The sequence below is a fragment of the Phaseolus vulgaris genome, chromosome 4 (assembly GCF_051622355.1).
Source record: "Phaseolus vulgaris cultivar YP4 chromosome 4, ASM5162235v1, whole genome shotgun sequence".
NCBI lineage: Eukaryota > Viridiplantae > Streptophyta > Magnoliopsida > Fabales > Fabaceae > Phaseolus > Phaseolus vulgaris.
The window spans coordinates 33,412,223-33,432,877 of NC_143501.1; the positions used below are offsets into that span (position 1 = coordinate 33,412,223).

General features: G+C 33.2%; 1 protein-coding gene across 2 annotated transcripts; it reads right to left on the reverse strand.

Moving 5' to 3' along the window:
* Window positions 1–12,801: 12,801 nt before the first annotated feature.
* On the reverse strand, window positions 12,802–19,117 carry LOC137837550 (uncharacterized). Of its 2 annotated transcripts, XM_068646570.2 has the most exons (8): window positions 18,941–19,117; window positions 18,659–18,806; window positions 15,127–17,265; window positions 14,538–14,623; window positions 13,821–14,180; window positions 13,506–13,727; window positions 13,299–13,423; window positions 12,802–13,191 (listed from the first exon to the last, which is right to left on the reverse strand). In XM_068646570.2, the coding sequence occupies exons 3-8, from the start codon at window positions 17,239–17,241 to the stop codon at window positions 13,124–13,126; spliced, it is 2,976 nt and encodes a 991-aa protein (XP_068502671.1). In that variant the 5' UTR covers window positions 17,242–17,265; window positions 18,659–18,806; window positions 18,941–19,117; the 3' UTR covers window positions 12,802–13,123. The 2 variants fall into 2 exon arrangements, with proteins under 2 accessions (XP_068502671.1, XP_090157964.1); XM_090301838.1 differs by lacking the exons at window positions 18,659–18,806; window positions 18,941–19,117 and having other exon boundaries at window positions 15,127–17,228.
* Window positions 19,118–20,655: the final 1,538 nt, after the last annotated feature.

Below are 20,655 nucleotides of genomic sequence, written 5' to 3' on the forward strand. Positions count from 1 at the left end.
GGGATTCTTCCTTTTCGTATTTGATTTTCAACTCGATGATTGATTTCGTGTTGATTGAGGACTGGTTCTTGGATGCTCATGAGAGTGTTTTGATTTGTTGGGTGAAAATGTTGGAGAACATTTTTCTGTACTACAATATTTTTGAACTGTAGAAAATCTCACAATGGCATCCGATTTCCACAGAAAGGCGCGCAGATCACAACAATCTTCAAGTAACCATAAAACTTTTTTTTCTCCAATTTTTCAAATAGTTTTGGGAGTATGATATGATCAAGAATTTTCATAGATGAATAAGGATAAGTGTTCGTTTCCTGCAAGTTAAACAGGTGAGGTGGGGTAGAGGATTTGATTTTATGATTTTTTTTTGTCCAATGTGGGTCGTTTGGAGAATGAATTGGATCATATTCATATTTGGTAATATGAAACTCAATGTTAATCTTCCGAGATACAGAATATCAGAGCCCATTTCAAACATGGAGGGAAGAAAACCACAAGTATGAAAAAAGGGAGAAGAAATATAAGGAGATATGGAAGGAAAAGAAAAGGAAATAATCTTTTGTTGAAAAAGTGGGGTCCTTATCTCAAGATAAATGGAAGGTCCTATTATAGAAACTAAGGAACAACTCTTACCGTGGATGGAAAATAGTGTGATAGGCCACATATGTTATTGAATTTGGATTACATCAGGTATGCGGGGAATTTATTAAGGGAGGCATGTACATGATAAAAGTGAGATATGTGGGGCATAACTTGGTTCTATTAACATTAAAAGAAGGAGAACAGATTGAGGAAAAGATACAATAATTTGAAAGTGTTTTTGAACTAATTGATCAATGCTCAAAGATGTATCTAGTGGGCCATAAAATAGTTTGGGTAAGGTGTGGTCTTCCTACTTCTCTGTGGAATAAGGATTGCTTCTCAAAAGTGTTAGCTGAAGTAGCTTCTCTGTTTTCCATTGATAAATCCACAAAGGCTTGGGAAAATATTAGTATGCAAGGCTTCAAGTAAGATTACTTAGGAGTTGTAGTGCAAGGCTAGCAAAAGGCATGAAGATTAACTGGCATGTTTATAGCATTAATATAGAATAGGAGAGTTTAAGCAGTAACAGAGGCCTTTGCAACTGTCCTTGTAATCACTTTAATTCGGCCCATAGTAAATCATCTTTGAATTCAGTTGTTGAGGGGAATTTGTTCTCTGATTCTTAGAACAACAATAATGATGATGAAAATGCATCTTAACGGGGAGGAAGGAGGACCAGTAAGTGCTCGCGGTTGTGGGGGGCAACAATCACCAGAGGTGACTTTAGAGGGAGAAGAACAGGCAAATGTCAACCTCGATTCCATTTAAGGAGTCTTCTACGAAAGCAAAGAAAAGTCAAGTGCCACACATGTGCTCACCTTTAACCTAGATTCTAGAAGACTCCCCCATGTACTCACATTTGACCTAGTTTCTATAAGCTTGTAGTTATTTACACCCCTACCATTCCTCTCTTCCTCTCCAAGGCACTCATATCTATAAATAGGGTGTCTCCCTCTTGTAAAACACATTGAATTTTGAAGTAAAGAAACTTTACTTGAGTAAGTCTAGAGTGTTCCTATACTTTCTCTGAGTGGCGACTCCATCCTCACTCATCTTGGAGCTTTCTCCCCCAAGTGACACGATCCCTCTTCATTTCTCTCGACTCCCTAAGCTTCCTCTACTCCTTACTCTTTTCTCTTCAATTCCACCATTACTCTTCTTTTCTTTTGTTCATTGTCTCTTTAATTGTTCCGCCATTTTATCTTCTTTTTCAATTTGGTTTCTTCATTCCTTTGTCTTCCTTTATTTTCCGCCATCATCATCATCATCTTAGTAATTTTGTTTCTCTTTTGCTCTTTTGAAGAGAACCTTCACACTTACTTAACAACTTGGTTAAGTTCGTGTCCATTGACAATCTTCATTGAGTTTCACCTATCATTGTTAATCAAAATCATAATCCAAGTGAAAATCCTAAAAATATGTGCAATCCTAAAATCAACACCCATTATATGGTATTCAGAGCATGGTTATTTTGTGCTTAAATTTTTTTCTAGGTTGATTTTTGCTTTACAATTTCACCACATTTTAATTATGTCTTTCTTTTTCTGCACTTTACATTCCTTGTCATTTCAATTTAGCCTTTAAATTCCTTGTCATTTCAATTCAACCTTTAAATTCCTTGTCATTGCAATTCAGCCTTTAAGTTCTTTGTCATTTACAATTCCGTTTTTTATTCATTAAGTAATTTAAATTCTGCTTTTAAATTCCTAGTGTCATTTAAATTTTACTTTTGCCTTTTGCTAGATCCATAATATTCTTAGTGTTCTAGGAGTATTAATTCCATTTTGCTTATTCGATTTTAATTGTGAAGAACTAAAAAAAATATAAGTTGTTTGAGTAGTGGTTGACTTAATTTCAAATATAGAGTGCAAGTGTTCATATGAATTGAATCTCAATCCAAAATCATTTTCGAAAATTGAAAAGTGAATTAAAAATATTCATGAAAAAGAATATGGAAATTTTGAATCCATAAAAGCAAAGAAAATTTAAGTGCATTCACATTTCAAAATTTAAATTGCTAAAATTAGGGATTCTATTTGTGTGGCAAATTGTTCTTCATAACTGTGGAATTTTATCCTTCTTGCTTTCACAATTTCTAAAATATAAAACTTCATAGTTAAATTCTTAGTAAGTCCCCTTGAGTCGTAAAAGTGCTTTTGTTGTTTGTGTTGTTAAAAGTTTTGACTTCATATGGATTCAACTTTGGTTTAGCTTTACTTCTTTAATCTTTTCTTGCTTATCTTTAAATTTTTGTAAGTTTTGTGTAGTCCTTTTTGAGTGAGTGATAAGAGTTTTGACCTCTTTCACTTGAAATTTTCTCGCAAATGTGGGCTCTTGGAATTTGGGAACCTTTCTTTTTTAGTGAACATTAACCTTTTTCATCATTTTTCTTAAAAGTCGAGTGATACACGTGAGTGAGTGAATTAATTGTTAATTAAACTAATCGTTTGATTTTGTTTGTACACAATTATGGCTCACTTGTCATCCGGAGAGTCTTCCAACCCACTTTCTCCCAAAAGGGAAAACTTAATGGTGGAGCTTGAAGAGACTAAGAGGAGCTTGGTTCAAAGAGAGAAGGATATGCGAAAAATGATTGAGAGGCTTCAAATGCTAGAAGAATCACAAGAGAGGCAAACCCGACAAAGAAGATGGGAGCCTAGAAGAGCCATAAGGTATTAAAGACATTATGGAAGTCAAGAGGAAGATGATGAAGAACGGAGAGGGCACAATTATGAAGAGAGAAGCCATCATCATCAACAACACAAAAAGACATTGCCTTTTGTAAATTTACCTAGTTTGAATCACCACAAGAAAAAATGATTTTAACAGGGGTTTATTTTTACAATATCCAAGGTTAAAACCTCTATTAAGTCATTTGTCCAGGGTTCTAGTTTTCCCCACTAAACCATCCATGGGGAACGTGTTCCCCAGGGTTTTTTAAACATCAAGAAATGTCTTTCAGAACCTCTATTAAATACCACGTGTTTAAGAACTTCCATAAGATACCATGGACTTCAAAACCTCCATTACATTCCATGGGTTTAAGAACCTTCGTAAAATACCGTGAGTTTCAAAATTTCCGTAAAATGACTTGTCATCTGAAATAACCTCCAACCCCATTTTCCACCATCTTTAACGATCCTCCTGGCTTTTCTCTTCCACTGTATACACACTGCTCTTCGACATAGGCTCAATAGCCGTCGACGACAGTCTTAGCAAGGAATCACAATTAAGCAACACTTATGCCTATTATATCTAAGGAGAAGAAACACTAAATAAGGCATTATCTTCTTCTTACACCAATATTGTTTCTATTGAACTTAAAGCTTTGATATCTCCAAATCCATGAAGATTTCTTGAAGATTTGGTTGCTGCTTGTGGGCATGGGTTCTGGGTATATTAGAATTTGTCAATCAACTCTTAGTTTAATCCAAAACTAGATGAATCAAGTTCTTTAAAAAGAAAAGTGTTTTTCAAAATAGTGAAAAACAACCTGTTGATTTATCGTTTCAATAAGTTATTTTACACTTAGTGGTTTTGAAAAGGATTTGAAAAAAGCTGAAATTGGTTGACCTAACAGTCTAGGCCAATTTTGAATCGATTGTTTTTTGAAAAATCTTAACAGAATTTGTTAAGTCTGGTAAATTTGTTTTTCATGATTCTAAACTATTTTGGACCTTGATTAAAAGTCTTAAACGACTATTTTTTAGACTATATAAATGGTGTTTACATCTCTGAAGAAAAGAGATCATATTACCAAAAAGATTAAAGTTTTTCAAGATTGCAAGATTGTTTAAGGCTTTGCTTTGGTTAAGAGTGTTGTAATCCTTCTGTATCAGGTGTGATCTTTCCTGTTCTTACTTGTATTCGTTTCATATTTGTAAAACTTGTAAGGTACTGGTGTCTATCTGGTGTCTATATTCAGAGGGTGCTCTGACTTGTAGTGAATTGTGTATCAAAGAGGGTGAGTGTTCTTGAAGGGCTCAAGATCACCTCTTTGGTGTTTGTGTTTTGTAATCTAGGTTTGATTACATAGTGGAATACCCAGTGGTTTCTGGGGACTGGATGTAGCTCTTGGTGTAAGAGTGAACCAGTATACATTTGGTTGTGTGATTCTCTCTTTCCCTAATCTCTATTATATCTGTTTTAAAGTTGTTTTTATAAACTGCTGATAAAAACAACCGGTTGAATCACAAAAACAACTGGTTGATTTTCTGGAAATCAACTAAAACAGTTTTGTAACTTGAGCATTTTCATTCCTTTGGCTTTGATTCTTCATTGTCTTTCTCCACACCTTCAAAGTTGGCAAAAAACATTTAGAAACAATTCACCCTCCTCTTGTTTCAGGCCTACAATTCTAACAGTTTCTTCCATCACCTTACTGTCCCAACTCGTGTCACAAGCCACTGTTACTTAGCTCGACAACATCTAGTATTTATCTTTTCTTTATATATCCTAAATAATTGTATTATCTGTCAGATGTGGGGTTCAAAACCATGTGATTTCTTGGCTATGAGGACTTCAAAGATTGCAAAAAAATATTGTGACGAGAACTTAACTTTATCACTTCTCATTTTCATAGTGAATTAACTATTTGATGCATTTTAAAATAAAGGCCTTAATTTAAAATATTTTAAAATTATGATAATTAAATATTAACAATTATAACTAAAAATAAAAATACACATAAAATATACGTATATCAAAAGCTAAAACAAAATAAGTCATATTTTTTGAATTATGAGCTCGTAACAAAAAAAGTTATGAATTATATAAACCAACTACCATCAATAATAAGAAATATGCAAATAATGTTGAAATACTTATTATACAAGATTAGTTGTTGAAATACATATTATCCAAGATTATTATTTTGAATTTTTAAAATAAATTTTTGAAACTTTAGAAAACTTATTTGTAATGTAAAGTTACACTTTCAAAATTTTGGAGAATTTAGTTATAAAATATATAAATATATTAAAACTATACAGTTTTTAATTATTTATTTATAAATAGATTTAATTATATTTATTCATTGAAGTTTGAAAAATTTGGAGTGTTTTATTGAGGTTCTACAATAAATCTTTGGAATTTAACGAAGGTTAAAAAACCTTATGTTATTTTTGTTGAGGTTTTAAAATAAACATTTGAAACTTAACAAAGGTTAAAAAAATCTTCGTTATTTTGTTGAGATTTTAAACTAAACCTTTGAAATTTAACGAAGATTAAAAAAAACCATTGTTATTTTGTTTAGGTTTTACAATAACCTTTGAAACTTAACGAAGGCTAAAAAACCTGATTTAATTTAATCAATTCCTGAGGTTACCTCCGCTAAGTAATCTCCGTTAAAACCTTTTTTTCTTGTAGTGAATGGGGATAGGGACCCTAATGTATATCTAGGGTGGGAAGCTAAGGTAGAACAAATTTTTAATGTATATGATATAGATTAGGACCAACGTGTTAAGTTAGCTTTCTTAGAGTTTGAGGACTATGCCATGCAATGGTGGCATCTACTTGTAAATGACATTGGGCTAAACAAGAGGCCAGTCGTGCTCTCTTGGAATGATTTAAAGGTTTGCATGCACGCGCAATTTGTTTCTCCTCTTGTTGAAATTCCATCGACTCCATCAAGGATCTAAGAAAGTAGATGAATATTTTAAAGAATTAGAAACCACTTTGACTAAAATTAATGTGCATGAAAGTGAAGAGTCATAGATTGCTAGGTTTGTAAGTGCTTTAAGGTGAGAAATACAAGATATTGTAGAATTATATGAGTATACATCATTGGAAAAGTTGGTTGACCTAGCCATCAAGGTGGAATCACAAGTTTTAAAGAAAACCTTTTTAAAAAATACTCATAATGATGACTTCTATAAATCTTCTTGGAAGACAAAAACAAATTTCAAAACAAAACATTTCCTTCCAATTTCTAAAGAATCCACCTCACAACATCAACATTCTAAAGACAACCCTTCTCCTTCTAGACCTAAATTGCCAACCAAAACCTCAAATAAAATATGTTTTAAATGTTTAGGTTTCGGACACATAGGTGCAAATTGCCCTAATAAACAAACCATGATGGTAAAAGGGGAGATACTATTAAGAGACCATAGTGATCAATCTTCTAGATCTAACTCCCCTACCCCTTCAAAAACCCATAGTGAAGATGACTTATTGGTGGTAAGGCGAATGTTGAGAACAATTCAAAAACCTTTTGATGAAACCCAAAGAAAAAATAGTTTTCACACCCGCTACTTTATCAAGAACAAGTTATGTTCCATGATCATAGATGGGGGTAGTTGTGCAAATGTGGCAAGTACAAGAGTAGTGGAGAAACTTAGATTACCCACTATCTCTCATACAAAGTCCTATAAATTACAATGGTTTAGTGAAGAGGGTAAAATAATGGTTAATTAAAAAGTCCTCATAACATTTACCATTGGAAAATATAAGGATGCAGTTTTATGTGATGTTGTGCCAATGGAAGCCACACATGTGTTTTTGGGAAGGCCTTGGCGATATGATAGAAAGATTTTACATGATGGTCATATCAAGAAAATTTGTTTCAACTTCCAAGGGTATAAGATTATCTTAAAACCTCTATATCCAAAAAGAAGTTAATGAAGATCAAATAAAAATGAAAACAAAAAAAAGAAAATGAAAAAGGTGAGGAAAATAACAAAATAAAAAACGAGTCAAAATGGTAATGTTTGCTCGTCCGAAAATAAAAATTGCCTATCCTAGGTATTCTCCTTCCTTATCTTTTACATCCATTAAAAGTTCTAAATACTTAAAATATTTGTTAGAGATATTTGGGGATAATTTTCAAATCCTCTTAAAGATTTACACCTTATAAGAGGCATTACACATCAAATTCACTCTCTCCCTGAACATTCTCTACAAACACAACATGTATAGAAAACTAATACACAAGAACTTCAAAATCTCAACGCACATAAGTTTGATTCACTTCACACCTTTTGAAACCTTCCTATCTTTTATGTGAACAAACTAACTATGTTATCTACAAGAGTTCTAATTTCAGGGACGAATTCTTTCCAACTTGGAGGGCCTGATATGACCTAACTTTACAAGAAGTTGACCACAGATATAAAGGACTATTCAAGACTAGGTCAAACATCTCAAGCGGAGACACAAGGCCCCACCATCCATCAGAAGAACCACAGGAAAAGAACAATTGAGCATGGGCCAAAGTATCAATTATTTTTTCTTATAGTCTTTTTAAGACAAGTTTAATTTGTAATCAATTGGTCTCACATTGGCCCAATTAGAAGAAGAATAAGCTAGCTTAGGCTTCTAGAAACCCTAGTTTCTATAAGATCACCCATGTGCCACCCATGTGCTCACCTTTGACTTAGATTCTAGAGACTCCCCCATGTCATTTACACCCCTACCTTTCCTCTCTTCCTCTCCAAGGCACTCATATATATAAATAGGGTGCCTCCCTTCTTGTAAATCACATTGAATTTTAAAGTAAAGAAACTCTGCTTGAGTGAGTCTAGGGTGTTCCTATACTTTCTCTGAGTCTTATCTTGGCATAGATAGCTACAAGTGGCGACTCCATCCTCACTCATCTTGAAGCTTCCTCCCCAAGTGGCGTGATCCCTCTTCATTTCTCTCCACTCCCTAAGCTTCCTCTACTCCTTACTCTTTTCTCTTCCATTACGTCATTACTCTTCTTTTCTTTTGTTCGTTATCTCTTTAATTTCTCCACCATTTTATCTTCCTTTTCAATTCAGTTTCTTCATTCCTTTGTCTTTCTTTATTTTCCACAATCATCATCATTTTAGTAATTGTGTTTTTCTTTTGCCCTTTTCAAGAGACCTTTCACACTTACTTAACCACTTGGTTAAGTTTATGTCCAGTGACGGTATTCACTTAGTTGCACCTATCATTGTTAATCAAAATCATAATCCAAGTGAAAATCCTAAAAACATGTGCAATCCTAAAATCAACTCACATCAGTAGTGTCTCACAATGTGCTTCATCACCTTTTTCCTTAGTTCACTCTGAGATTTGGGGACCAAGTTGTATTAAGTCTAATTTACGATTTCAGTATTTTGTTACTTTATTCATGATTATTCAGGATGTACTTGGGTATTTTTAATGAAAAACCATTCTTAGTTGTTTTCGATAGTTCAAATCTTTTGCGATGAAATTAAAAATCAATTTAGAATTTTCATTCAAATTTTGTGCACTAATAATGGATGTGAGTATATTTTTCATTCTTTTAAAAATTTTATGGCTTCTCGTGGTATTCTACATCAAACTTCATGTGCTTATACACCTCAACAAAATGGGGTAGTTGAGCACAATAAACATCTTATTGAAACAACTCATTAAAATAACTCATACTATTTTAATCCATGGTGATGTTCCTCAACACTTGTTGGGGTGATGTTGTTCTTAGTACATGTTATCTCATTAATCATATGTCATCTCATTAATCACATGTCATCTCATTAATTGCATGTCATCTTCTGCTTTAGAGGACAAAATTCCTCATTCTATTTTATTTCCACGTGACCCTCTCCACTCCTTACCTCCTAAAGTTTTTTGGTCCAAATGCTTTGTTCATAATTTTAGTCCTGGTCTTGATAAATTATCTCTTAGGTCACACAAATGTGTCTTTTTAGGGTTCACTAGATCACAAAAAGGATATAAATTTTTCTTGCCTTTAGTGAGTCTTCTCTTTACTTTAAGTTTTGTCCTTCTTCTTGTATGTCTTCATCTAATCAAGTTAATATTCCTCTTGTTGTGCCTAGTGCACCTAAAGATTCATCACCTCCACCAATTCTTCAGGTGTATACTCGTCGTCAAACGTTCCATTATCCATCAGATGACTTTGTTTTAGTGCCAACACCTCCACCCCCTTTAGCTCCAACATTTGAACCTGATCTTCCTATTGCCATCTGATGGAAGAGTGCCTTCATCCGTTTAGCTTTTCTTTGGTGGATTGGCGGAAGCATTCATGGATTAGAATGAGCAAGGAACTCATGTAGAGTTGTGGACTCCTTGAAGGTGCATGCTAGGTGTGGAGAGTGAGTGGTGAGGCCATCTCACTTGGCAAAGGTGAAGAATGAAGATTAAAATGTCTATCCTAGAGAGGTAGGAGACAAGGAGCAAAATTGGCACAATTTTGGCAACAATTTGCTCTAGAATAATCTTTCCATTTCATGAGCCAAGCACCTCCTTGTATAGCAATGGAGGGTTGGAATTTGAAGAGCCAAATACAAATGAAATGAAAGCTAAATTCAAATGAAAAGCTTTTTGAAATTAGTGCCTAAAAGAGAAGCACATGGGAGGTGTGATTAGCGTTTCTTATTCCCTCCTCCATGGGCCTTCTCATGACCGACCTAGATTAAATTAGGTGTTTTAGAAACCCTAATTTAATCTAGGTTGGTAATTAGGTGCCAAAATTATCTCTAAGAAAAATTACAAATAAAATTCGTAATCTAATTTTAACACGAAAAGAAATTCTACTCTACAGTAGAGTAGAGTTATAGCATTTTAAACATGTACAAGAAGGTTTCCCTGCCATCAGTAGCAGTATTCCAATCTTCTTGATTCTTCTTGGTCATGGCTATAGTGGTAGGCCCGAATCTTCTCTTTGTTGGGCTTGTCCTTGGGCCTCTTCTAGTAGTTGTTTATGTGTTGATGAATTGGAAGTCTTCTTGAATATGTTTGCACATTCCTGCAACCTAGAGTTGTCCTCTTGATTTGGGCCTACAAAAATAGAGAAAAGCCTGCAATTAAATCAATAAACAACCTCTAGGTCGTCATCCTCCTTATTATATGATTGTGTGAGGATGGACAGTTTCCATCACCATCCGTAAAAGTATACATTCTACCTATAATCCCTCTCCACATTATACTACTTCGAGTTACCATAGACTATCTCAACATTTTTATACCTACCTTTCGTCTATTTCTTCTGTATCCATTCCAAAATTTGTAGTTGATGCATTAGCCTATCCTAGTTGGCGTCAGGCCATGCTTGATGAAATGAATGTACTTCAAAATAATGGAACTTGGGAACTTATTCCTTTACCTTCTAGGAAATCTGTTGATGGTTGAAGGTGGATTATTTCTATCAAAGTTGATCTTGATGGTATTATTGATCGTCTTAAAGATTGTCTTATGGCTAAGGGTTATATCCAAATTTTTGGTTTAAACTGTGGAGATACTTTTTCTCCAATGACGAAGATGACTTTTGTTTGCTTATTCATAGTCATGGCTGCTCTTCAATGATGGACACTTTATCAACTAGATGTCAAAAATGTCTTTCTTAATGGGGATTTCCAAGAAGAAATTTGTATGGAGCAACCTCCCGGTTTCGTTGCTCAAGGGGAATCTTCTGGATTGGTATGTCGTCTTTGCAAATCCTTGTATGGCCTTAAGTAGTCTTCTAGGGTTTGGCTTGGAAAATTTAGCAATGTTGTTCAAATATTTAGTATGACTTGCATTGAAGTGTATCATTCAATTTTTTACCGTCACTTCAATGTTGGGTGTATCTATCTTGTAGTATATGTTGATGACATTATTCTTACAGGCAGTGATCACCATGACATCTCACAAGTAAAACAACACCTTTGTCAACACTTTCTAACCCAAGATCTTGGCAAACTCAGATATTTCTTGGGGATTGAGGTAGCACAATCCAATACTAGTATTGTTATCTCTTAAAGAAAATATGCATTGGATATTTTGGAGGAGATTGGGTTGATGAATTCGAAATATGTTGATACTCCCATGGATCTCAATGTCAAACTTCTACCCAATCAAGGGGAGCATCTTTCAGATCCTGGGAAGTACAAAAGATTAGTTGGAAAATTGAACTATCTCATTGTTACTTGTCCTAATAATTTCTTTGCAATCGATGTGGTGAGTCAATTTCGTAATTCTCCATGTGATGACCATTGGAATGTTGTTATTCGGATACCGAAGTACACTAAAGGCTCTCCTGAAAAAGGTTTGTTATATGGTCACAATAACCATACTAAAGTCGTTTGTTATTCAAATGTTGATTAGTCAAGATCGCCATCTGATAGAAGATCAACTTTTGGTTATTGTGTCTCCATTAGTGATAACTTGATTTCTTGGAAGAGTAAGAAACAAAGTGTTGTGGTGAGATCTAGTGTAGAAGCATAATATAGAGCTATGGCCTCAACTATTTGTGAACTTATTTAGCTTAAATAGTTACTTAAAGAATTGCAATTTGGAGGATTACATTTGTAACACGCTGGGTACATATGATTTATAAGCACGGGCTTGAGGGAGAGTGTTAGATATTATTAGATATGAGATATTATGATATATTTCTATTTATGTAATGGACTTGGCCCATATGTTTCTTTTTCTATATAAACATAACCCATATGTATTCAATATACACAAGGAATTCATCATATTCTTCTTTTCTTTTATTCTAATAACATGTATAACATGTTTGAAGAACTAAAATAACATTATTATTATTGAGTCCAAAACCAAATGTATTAAGCTAACCACCGAGACAAATGTTCTTTTCTTGCAACCATATGTATTTTTCTTTTATTTACTTCAACTCAATTTAAATTTATACCTTTTTAAAACTCAGAACTAAAAATATTAGTTTTTCCAATTAATAGTGAAAGTATCCATGTTAAGTTTATTCCATGATGATCATCTTAATTTTATCAAACCTTCATTGTTTTTAAGTGTCTTCCTTTATCTAAGATTTTGTTGTTATATTTTTAATTCTAATTTTTCGTTTTAATTTATTCTGATCCATAACCCTAAATTTTCAATTTTTGTTAATTCTAATTGAAATCTTACTGAAAATTCTGAGTTTGACAAAAGTGCAAATTATTATCCAAATGCATCAATCGCTTATAGATTATTGCTAAATGTGACAATAGAGTAGCAGGAAGAAAATTTTCAAAATTGAAATTAATAAAAACTTGAGGACATCAATGTCACAAAATGTTGATTGAGTTAACAAATTTATCTATTAAGATATTGTAAAATAATATTCACGTTAGTGCTTTTATGAATGATTTTGCATCTCAAAATGGGGGAAGAAATATTTTACCATAATTTTTTGTATTTTTGTTTTGTCTACTATTAGTGAGTATTACTAATGAAAGATGACATGGATTGATGAGATAATAATTATAAGACATATTTTTTAATTTTTTAAAATTGTAATAATGCTTGCTATTTTAAATTAAATTAATTCTATTATTTTTATTATATATATTTATATACTAAAATTAAAAAAATTATACATCAGCCCTTACTTATCATTTTGTTATGGGCCATAAATTCTCACGAACTGCCCTGCTAATAACTAAAATCTAAAACACCAGTGTTATCAAAGAGCGTAAAGAAACAGGTACTATCAAAATGTACTAATTCGTGTCAATAAATCGATGGGTACAGACACTGAATTACAGAACATGAACTAGCAGAAGTCCTTGGCTGACTCTGTTTCTGAAGAGTTATGGGCTTGTGCCCATTAGTAACCTCTCCACACACCGCATCATTTGTATTGTGTGAAGTTTTTTTTTGCTCTGAAGACCCCCCACAAGTAGTACTTTTCTTGAAATCCTGTAAAACAAGAAATTCAATAGAATCATTACACAATTTCATCTTACAAACAATAAAGTCGGAATGTGCCACTGAAAAGAGTTCTATGAAATATAAATGTGACTCACTTCGGCTTTGTATAGGGAGTAATAAAGAAGGAAAAATTAGAAGATCTGCATTTTCAACCACAGCTCTTATGGCGAGGTCACGGGACATCATGTGATCAACCAGCTTGTCAAAGGACGACTCAACACTGTTAAAGCATGAAGATTTAATAGTTAATACTGAATTAAAGAGAGAAGAATGGGATCATGTTAGTTTATCCTTAAAATCACCTTTCAGAGTCAGGAAAGAAATAAAGAGCAATGCTATCCTCGTTAGGACCACAATTCATGAAAGACATCGGCCACACCGCAGTTCTTGAGAGCAAGTCCGGGCAAAGCACATCAGGGAAAAATTTTGTCTCCTCCAAAACTTTGGAGCATGCTAGAGTGGACATATGGGCCATAAGCCCAACAACAGTACGAATACTAGGGTTGAAGAGGCACATACTTCCCCTATTGGCCAGAAATTTAACTTTAGACAATGGTTCGTCATAGAAGCTAGAAAAAATTATCCGCTTCTAAAAGGGTAGAAAACAAATTTCTTACCTCCAGACTGGATCTGCAATAGGAAGTGGAACAGTCACAATCATAGACGCCTCAGTATTATTAGCTTCATCTTTTGGAGCTGGTTGACACTCTTTCCCAAACTTTTCCTTTTCAGTGGTGTCACTGCATTGAGACAGCCCATGATGAGACAAACTGTGATTGTCAGATAACAGCACCATTGTTTTATCTTCAATATTCTGTGGCCCTTGCTTGTTCTTCACTCTCTCTATGCTATTTTGAAATGAAATATTTGCTGAGTTTAGAGAGACATTTTTTTCAGATGTCTCTACTACCTCTGGCTCACAACCGCAAAACCAATTAACATCACCGGTGAAAATCACAGGCCCATCTAAACAATACCTGAAAAGGGAGTTGAGAAGTATAATGTCAATATATATGCATTTAAGAACGTGAAACTATAACTTCATAGTTCATCAAAGTAAAAGCTTCTAGGGCTTGAAAGGAAGTTCATGGTATTAATACAATTGTATCATACAATATAACATGCATTTTGACACAGGTTCAAGATACAAATACCATGCTTTGCATCACTTCAATATTCTATGCATTCGGCGCCTAAAATGGTAATACTCCCTCCTTACTATTGACAAAAAATTTAAGAATGTACCCTTGGCACATTAGAAGTCACAGCATCGGAGTCAAGCCTGGTTGTGAAGATTGCTAAAAGTACATTTAAGCAAGTAGACATAAAAGTACCTATGAAGAGCGTAAACCTGACACTTCTTGCAAAAGACAAGTGTCTCTCGAAAGCCTACATCACCACATTTAAGACAAACAGCCAACTGCAACAAAATTTTACTTCAATGATATTTATAAAAGCAAGTATACATCTGAAAAGAAACACATTCGTCCATAAATTACTGTAACAAGTGCATGCAAGCAAAAACTAGTGGGTTTTTTATGTTAACAAAAAAGACAAGAGTCATAAAACTTGCCACATCTAGTGAATCAATATTCTTGCAAAAGAACATGATAAAAAGATTTGTGGTTTATGTCATTTTATCAAAGATCAGACACTGCCTGTAAACAAAAACTCATTTAAAATGGTTAATCAAGAAAAAACTATTAACTATTAGAATTATAAATTTGATAATTTGACAAGTCTAAATTAATCATAAATTCATAATGGGTAGGTTATAAATAACCATGCTGTTACAGTAATAGTAATGCTCATAATTTAGTTCACTAACACCAAACAAAAAATTTATAGCAATTTTTTAACAAAATCTCTTAAGCAAACACTATTATTTGTTAGTTTCACATAAAAATAGAAAATGAGAAAAACCTGAGACCGCTGAGTGGTCCCAGACTGTCGGGTGATAATATCCATCTTCTGTTCATGATTGGAACATCCATCCCCAGAGTGGGCATTAGCGCGAAGACATGAAGAGGAATTGAACTCTGCTAGAACTGATGGCAGCAGCTGATTGTCTTTCTCACCAGCACAATTTAGGCTCTCAGAATCAGTTGTGCCTTCTGATAACCGAGATTCTGTTTCAATATGTAAAACATGTTGAATTTGGAGTCCAGAAATTGATATCGCTGATGTTGGTGGCTTATAATTTGTTTTCAAAGTGGGATTATGAATCTCAAGATGTTCTGTGCTTTCTAACAGACATGTCTGTAAAACATGTTGATTTTGAGGTTCAAAATTAGATGTCACTGCCAGAGATGGTGCCATTGCCATTGTGGAAGAATCAGAACCCATATCTTCAGTTTGAATGTTAATATTAGAATCTGCAGGGGCAGGTGGCTGATCAGTCACTTCTACATTTGGATTTTCAATCTCATAATGTTCATTGCCCTCTGATAAAGGTGTCTGTGATGATGAAATGTGTTGAATTTGTGGCTCAAGACTTGATTCCACCAGAAGTGTTGGTGCAATTATGTGAGATGCCACAGGCCCAGGCAGCGGTGCAAAAGAAGGTATAGAGTTTTGTACAGGAGATTCTACAGATTTTAATTGGAAATCGATATTGAGTTTTGATGATTCCATGGGTCTTCTTACCACATCATTCTTCTTTGTGTATTTACCTGTTTCGGCTCTTCTGCTCTTATGGTTGAAACCATTACTCTGACCACCACTGTTATCTGTAGGTTTCATTTCAGGTCCTTTAGCTGCAAATTCTGAGGTTAGCCCCATGCCTTTCTGCGGATAATTCTTGTGCTCTGAAATACTAGCATCAGAACTCATATTTTTTAGTGGGTGCCAATTTTTTTCAGTTATCTGAACTGTCTTAGTTTGAACTACTAAATTCTTATCAGAATTTGAAATCTGCCCATTTGAACTTGTTTGACTCCCTAATCTCTGTTGTAGTTTCAAATCTCTTTGATGTCTCAACATTCGTTGGTGCCTCTTTCCTTTGTTATGTAATTCCAATTCCTTCATTTTGCAAGTGGGTGGTAGATGAACCTCACAAATTTTACAGTATCCCATTTTTGATGGTTTTATTACTTTAGCTGCAGAATCTGAACTCACAGCTTCAGGTTGGGTGTTAATGTTTGAATATGAAGAGGCATGTGGATGATTTCTTGTTTCTACAGTAGGATTTTGAATCTCATGATATTCTTTGCCTTCCAATACTTGTGTTTGAAAGGGTAAGTTATGCTGATATACATATTTGAAACTCGATCCCACTACAGATGATGGGGCCATTGTATGAGATGTCACACCTGGGTAAGGTGCTAATGCAGGTATTTGAACAGGAGATTCTACAGAAGCTGATAGAGAATTGATATCAAGTTTTGATGATTCCATGGGCCTTCTTACCCCATCATTTGTCTTCATGTATTTACCAGTTTTGACTCCACCAATCTTACGCTTGAAATTATGACCCCGTGAGCTTGTGTTATCCCTGGGTTTCCCTTTGGCTGGATCTTCAGGTGTAACCCCACCCTGTGCGCTATTGTTATCCCTAGGTTTCCTTTCATCCGGAACTTCAGGAGTAACCCCTTTATCTTTCTGCACATAATTCTTGTTCTTGGCAACAGTAGCTTCAGAAATCACTTTTTTTTCTGTGCATCCATTTTCCCCAGATTTCAGAATTCTCTTAGGAGAATTTGGAATCTGCCCATTCGATATTCTTAGTTTCTCTCTTTCCTGTACCTTCAACATTCTTTGATGTTTCTTTCCACGATTATGCTCTTCCATATGTTTGTAACTAGACATCTTAACCTCACAAATTTTACAATATGGCCTTGGTTGTGGCGAGTGTAATGGTCCTAGAGCAGAAATAGTTGGTTCAGATGTATGATGAGGCAGATATGTACCACCAGCAGGGTGGAAATCCCTACCATGATGTGGTACATATGTACCACCAGCATAGCGGAAATCCCAACCATGATGAGGAACTTGATCATGGTAGTTAAACTGGCTCTGACTGCAATCTCTAAACGGCATATTGCCATTTAGAAACCTCCCATCCTGCAAATAAACATTCAAACATAAAGCAGTGCATAAATTGATATTGCTAAAGAATTCATGTATGAAATTAAGAAGGTTAGAGAACAGACACAGAAACATTCTTAGGTCACCACAGGTTTAGTAACCAGACTGAACACACTAGTTACACTATCACCTAGAGTAGCTTGCAATCAGGATCAAGCCATTGAACAATTTGAGCAACCCAACAACTCAACCAGACTAAATAAAAAAGAATACTGAACTCTCAGCCAAATCTCAATTTTGAAAGAACATTCAGTTTTAATAAGAAAAAAAGGTTGAAAATTGAAATATTATATCACCATAATTAGGGTCCCAACATAACGACACTGCAAAATTTACTTAGTTCTACCAGCATGTTCATTTATAAATCACTTTAGCAAAATTTGGCGCTCCATAAATTTTATAAAGTGAAACATGTGCTGGCACAATCGCTTCACTATTTCCATCCAGATAGAAAACATTTTATCCAGGATTAACAATGTTAACTACCCAACATTATACATGTTTCTAACCTCTCATACATCATAGACAACTGGTTCTAAAATTCAGCACTATAGTGCGTATCACAATTAAGGAGATATACTCATCCTAAGCCAAACCAAATATAACTTCTAACTAGACAGCACACCCTTCAACTGTCCAAACAAGATGCTAATCCCTGACTAATCTGCCATGCACCTAAACCTCTAGAAGTGGCTGATACGGCATTCAGATTTTGTGAAAATTCTAACAAATGTAAAATGCTTCATAAAAAAAACAGACAAATTAAAAAAATGTTGCAAATAGAAAAGTTGCTACCAAACCAAAACTCTTAACGTGTTCCACTAAACCCACCCTGGTAATCCTCTTCCTCATAGTTGGTGTTATGAAGGGCCACTTTTACAAGGAAAACAACAATCACCAAAGCACAAACCTCCTGAGTCATTTTCTTATTAAAAACAATTCAAATATTCAACCACCAATATTTATCTCATACTGTCCAAAACAAAGGCTACTGCTGTGCCCACGCAGCCCAGGATGAAACAAATCTTTACACCAGTAGAATTGCGAACACAGTGGCAATGGTTGATCCAAGGATTTCCTCTATGCAATGCCGCTATAATGGCTATTCAGTAACAGTGCATCCTAGAAACATTACGCTCGTATAACAATTTATCAATATCAACTTAACTAACAAACTACACAAGACATATCACAAAGCACAGTGCTAATTCTACAAATATATTAAAAAAGTCTCAAAAGGCAAAAACAAAAAGAAACGACAAGAATCCGTTAAAATAAAACCATATCATATATGTACTTCTTCCATCACATTTCCACACAAATTTTCTTCCAAATCCTCTTTGCATCTTTCATAAATCAATTATCATACCCATCTCTTTCACTCTCTTCCTCTGTTCTTTCGTTCATTATCTCTCTTCCAAGCGCCCCCTCCCCTCCCGCCCACCCAAAACCAGAATAGGGTAACATTAACTATTTTCCCAAAACACATGGAAATTGTTTCACACGGAAATTCAAACCTACACATTCACAAAGGCAAATTTTTAAAGTCGAAGAGTAATTAAAAAATCAATCAGTGCACAAACAAAAAGGTGGGAAAAAACCAAGTGGAAAATAAAAGTACGAAAAAAAATAAATGAAAAGGCGAACTAACCATGGTATCAATTTTTCAACAATGACGAAGCTTAGAATATTGGAGAAAGGGTGGAATCAGAGAGCAAAAGCAGCGACTGTCAAGAAGAAGCAACACATTCAGAATTGGCTCGAAGGCGCGAAAATTGGAAAAGAAGAAATTGGGAAGTGAAAAGGAAAAGTAAAGTTACGCCGTCATTCTTGTGCACAGTGGGTTAGAAGAACAAAGAATTCCGTAAAACAGGAAAATAATAAGGATTAATAGAAAAAAAAATTTAAAAAAATTATCAGTGTATTACTTAATTAAAATTTGAAAATACAACCAATTTCCATTTATAAAAAACAAAAATAGTTTCTCAAACGAGTAACTACCGTTTTAATCCTTAAACACTAAATTTAAAGAAATAAAATAATTTTTAAATTTGTAAATACTAAATGTTATATCTTTATATTCTGAACTTTAAATTTTAAATTCTAAAAAAAACTTATTTTAGTTTGTAAAATTTAACATTGAGATATAAAAAATTTCATTGAGGAGACTAAAGTTAGAATTAATTTTAAAGACTTAAAATATTATTAAAATTTAAAAATATACCACGAAATCCGGGTGAAGAAATTACGTGTGAAGAAAATTTGAAAAACTATTGATTAAAATGTCAGAAACACGAAAACAAAAAATGTTATTATCTTTAACATTTTTAAATTGTAGAAGAGATTTACAAGAAAATGTGCATAGTCCATTACATATATAATAATATTTTTTAATATATTATACTATTAATATTCTATAAATAATATATTTAAAATATAATAATATAGTTAATTTAAATTTTAATATTTTATTTTAAAATATAATTTTGATATATGAATACTTTATATTATTTTTATTTAAAATTTAAAATTTTCTACTTTATAAATTAATTTATTTTGATATATTTTTATTGTGAAACATAATTTTTTATTTATTAAAAATTTAAAATAATCTTTAACTTTGATTTATATTTTTAAAGTTAATTTTATATTATACTGTATTTAAAATTGATTTTACAAATTATTATTTAAATATATATTAAAAAATTATCACATCAATCAAATCAATAATCTGATCTTTATCTTTTATTCTTAATGATTTGAATAAATTAAAAATAATAATCAATTAGCAAAGGGAAGAAGAAGACGAAAACAAGAAATAACCTCAAAGTCATTGTTCCAAAATATAAATAAAAAACTACAAAGAAATTGAATATAGAACATCATTGCTCATTCAATTCGATAGTACATCAAGATGTCCTACAATTTGATAGTACCATCAAGATATGTTCTAGAGATTTTTGTCATGTGGCACTTGAGTTGTTCTATTTGTAATTGGGGTTAGATATATCATTATAACATCAATGAAAAGGTCTTATTAGTTTATATAGTTTGAATGAGACTTTTTTTATCATATTACTTTTAAACCATTTTCGTAATTTTTATTTCAATATTAAAGTTCTATAATGCCTATATTTTTAATAAAATTTTACTTATATTTTAAAGAAAATAATCATTATAATTAAGTATTAATTTAATATTAGGGTTTTAAATTGTTTTTATATTACAATTTCTTTTTTATTTTTAAAAGGAAGGGTACTGTACAATATTCGGGTCTTAATTTTAGAATCCCAATATTTTCATATAACTTTTTTATAATTATTTTTTTATTAAAAATAATGTTTCATAATGGAGATGCTCTCAATC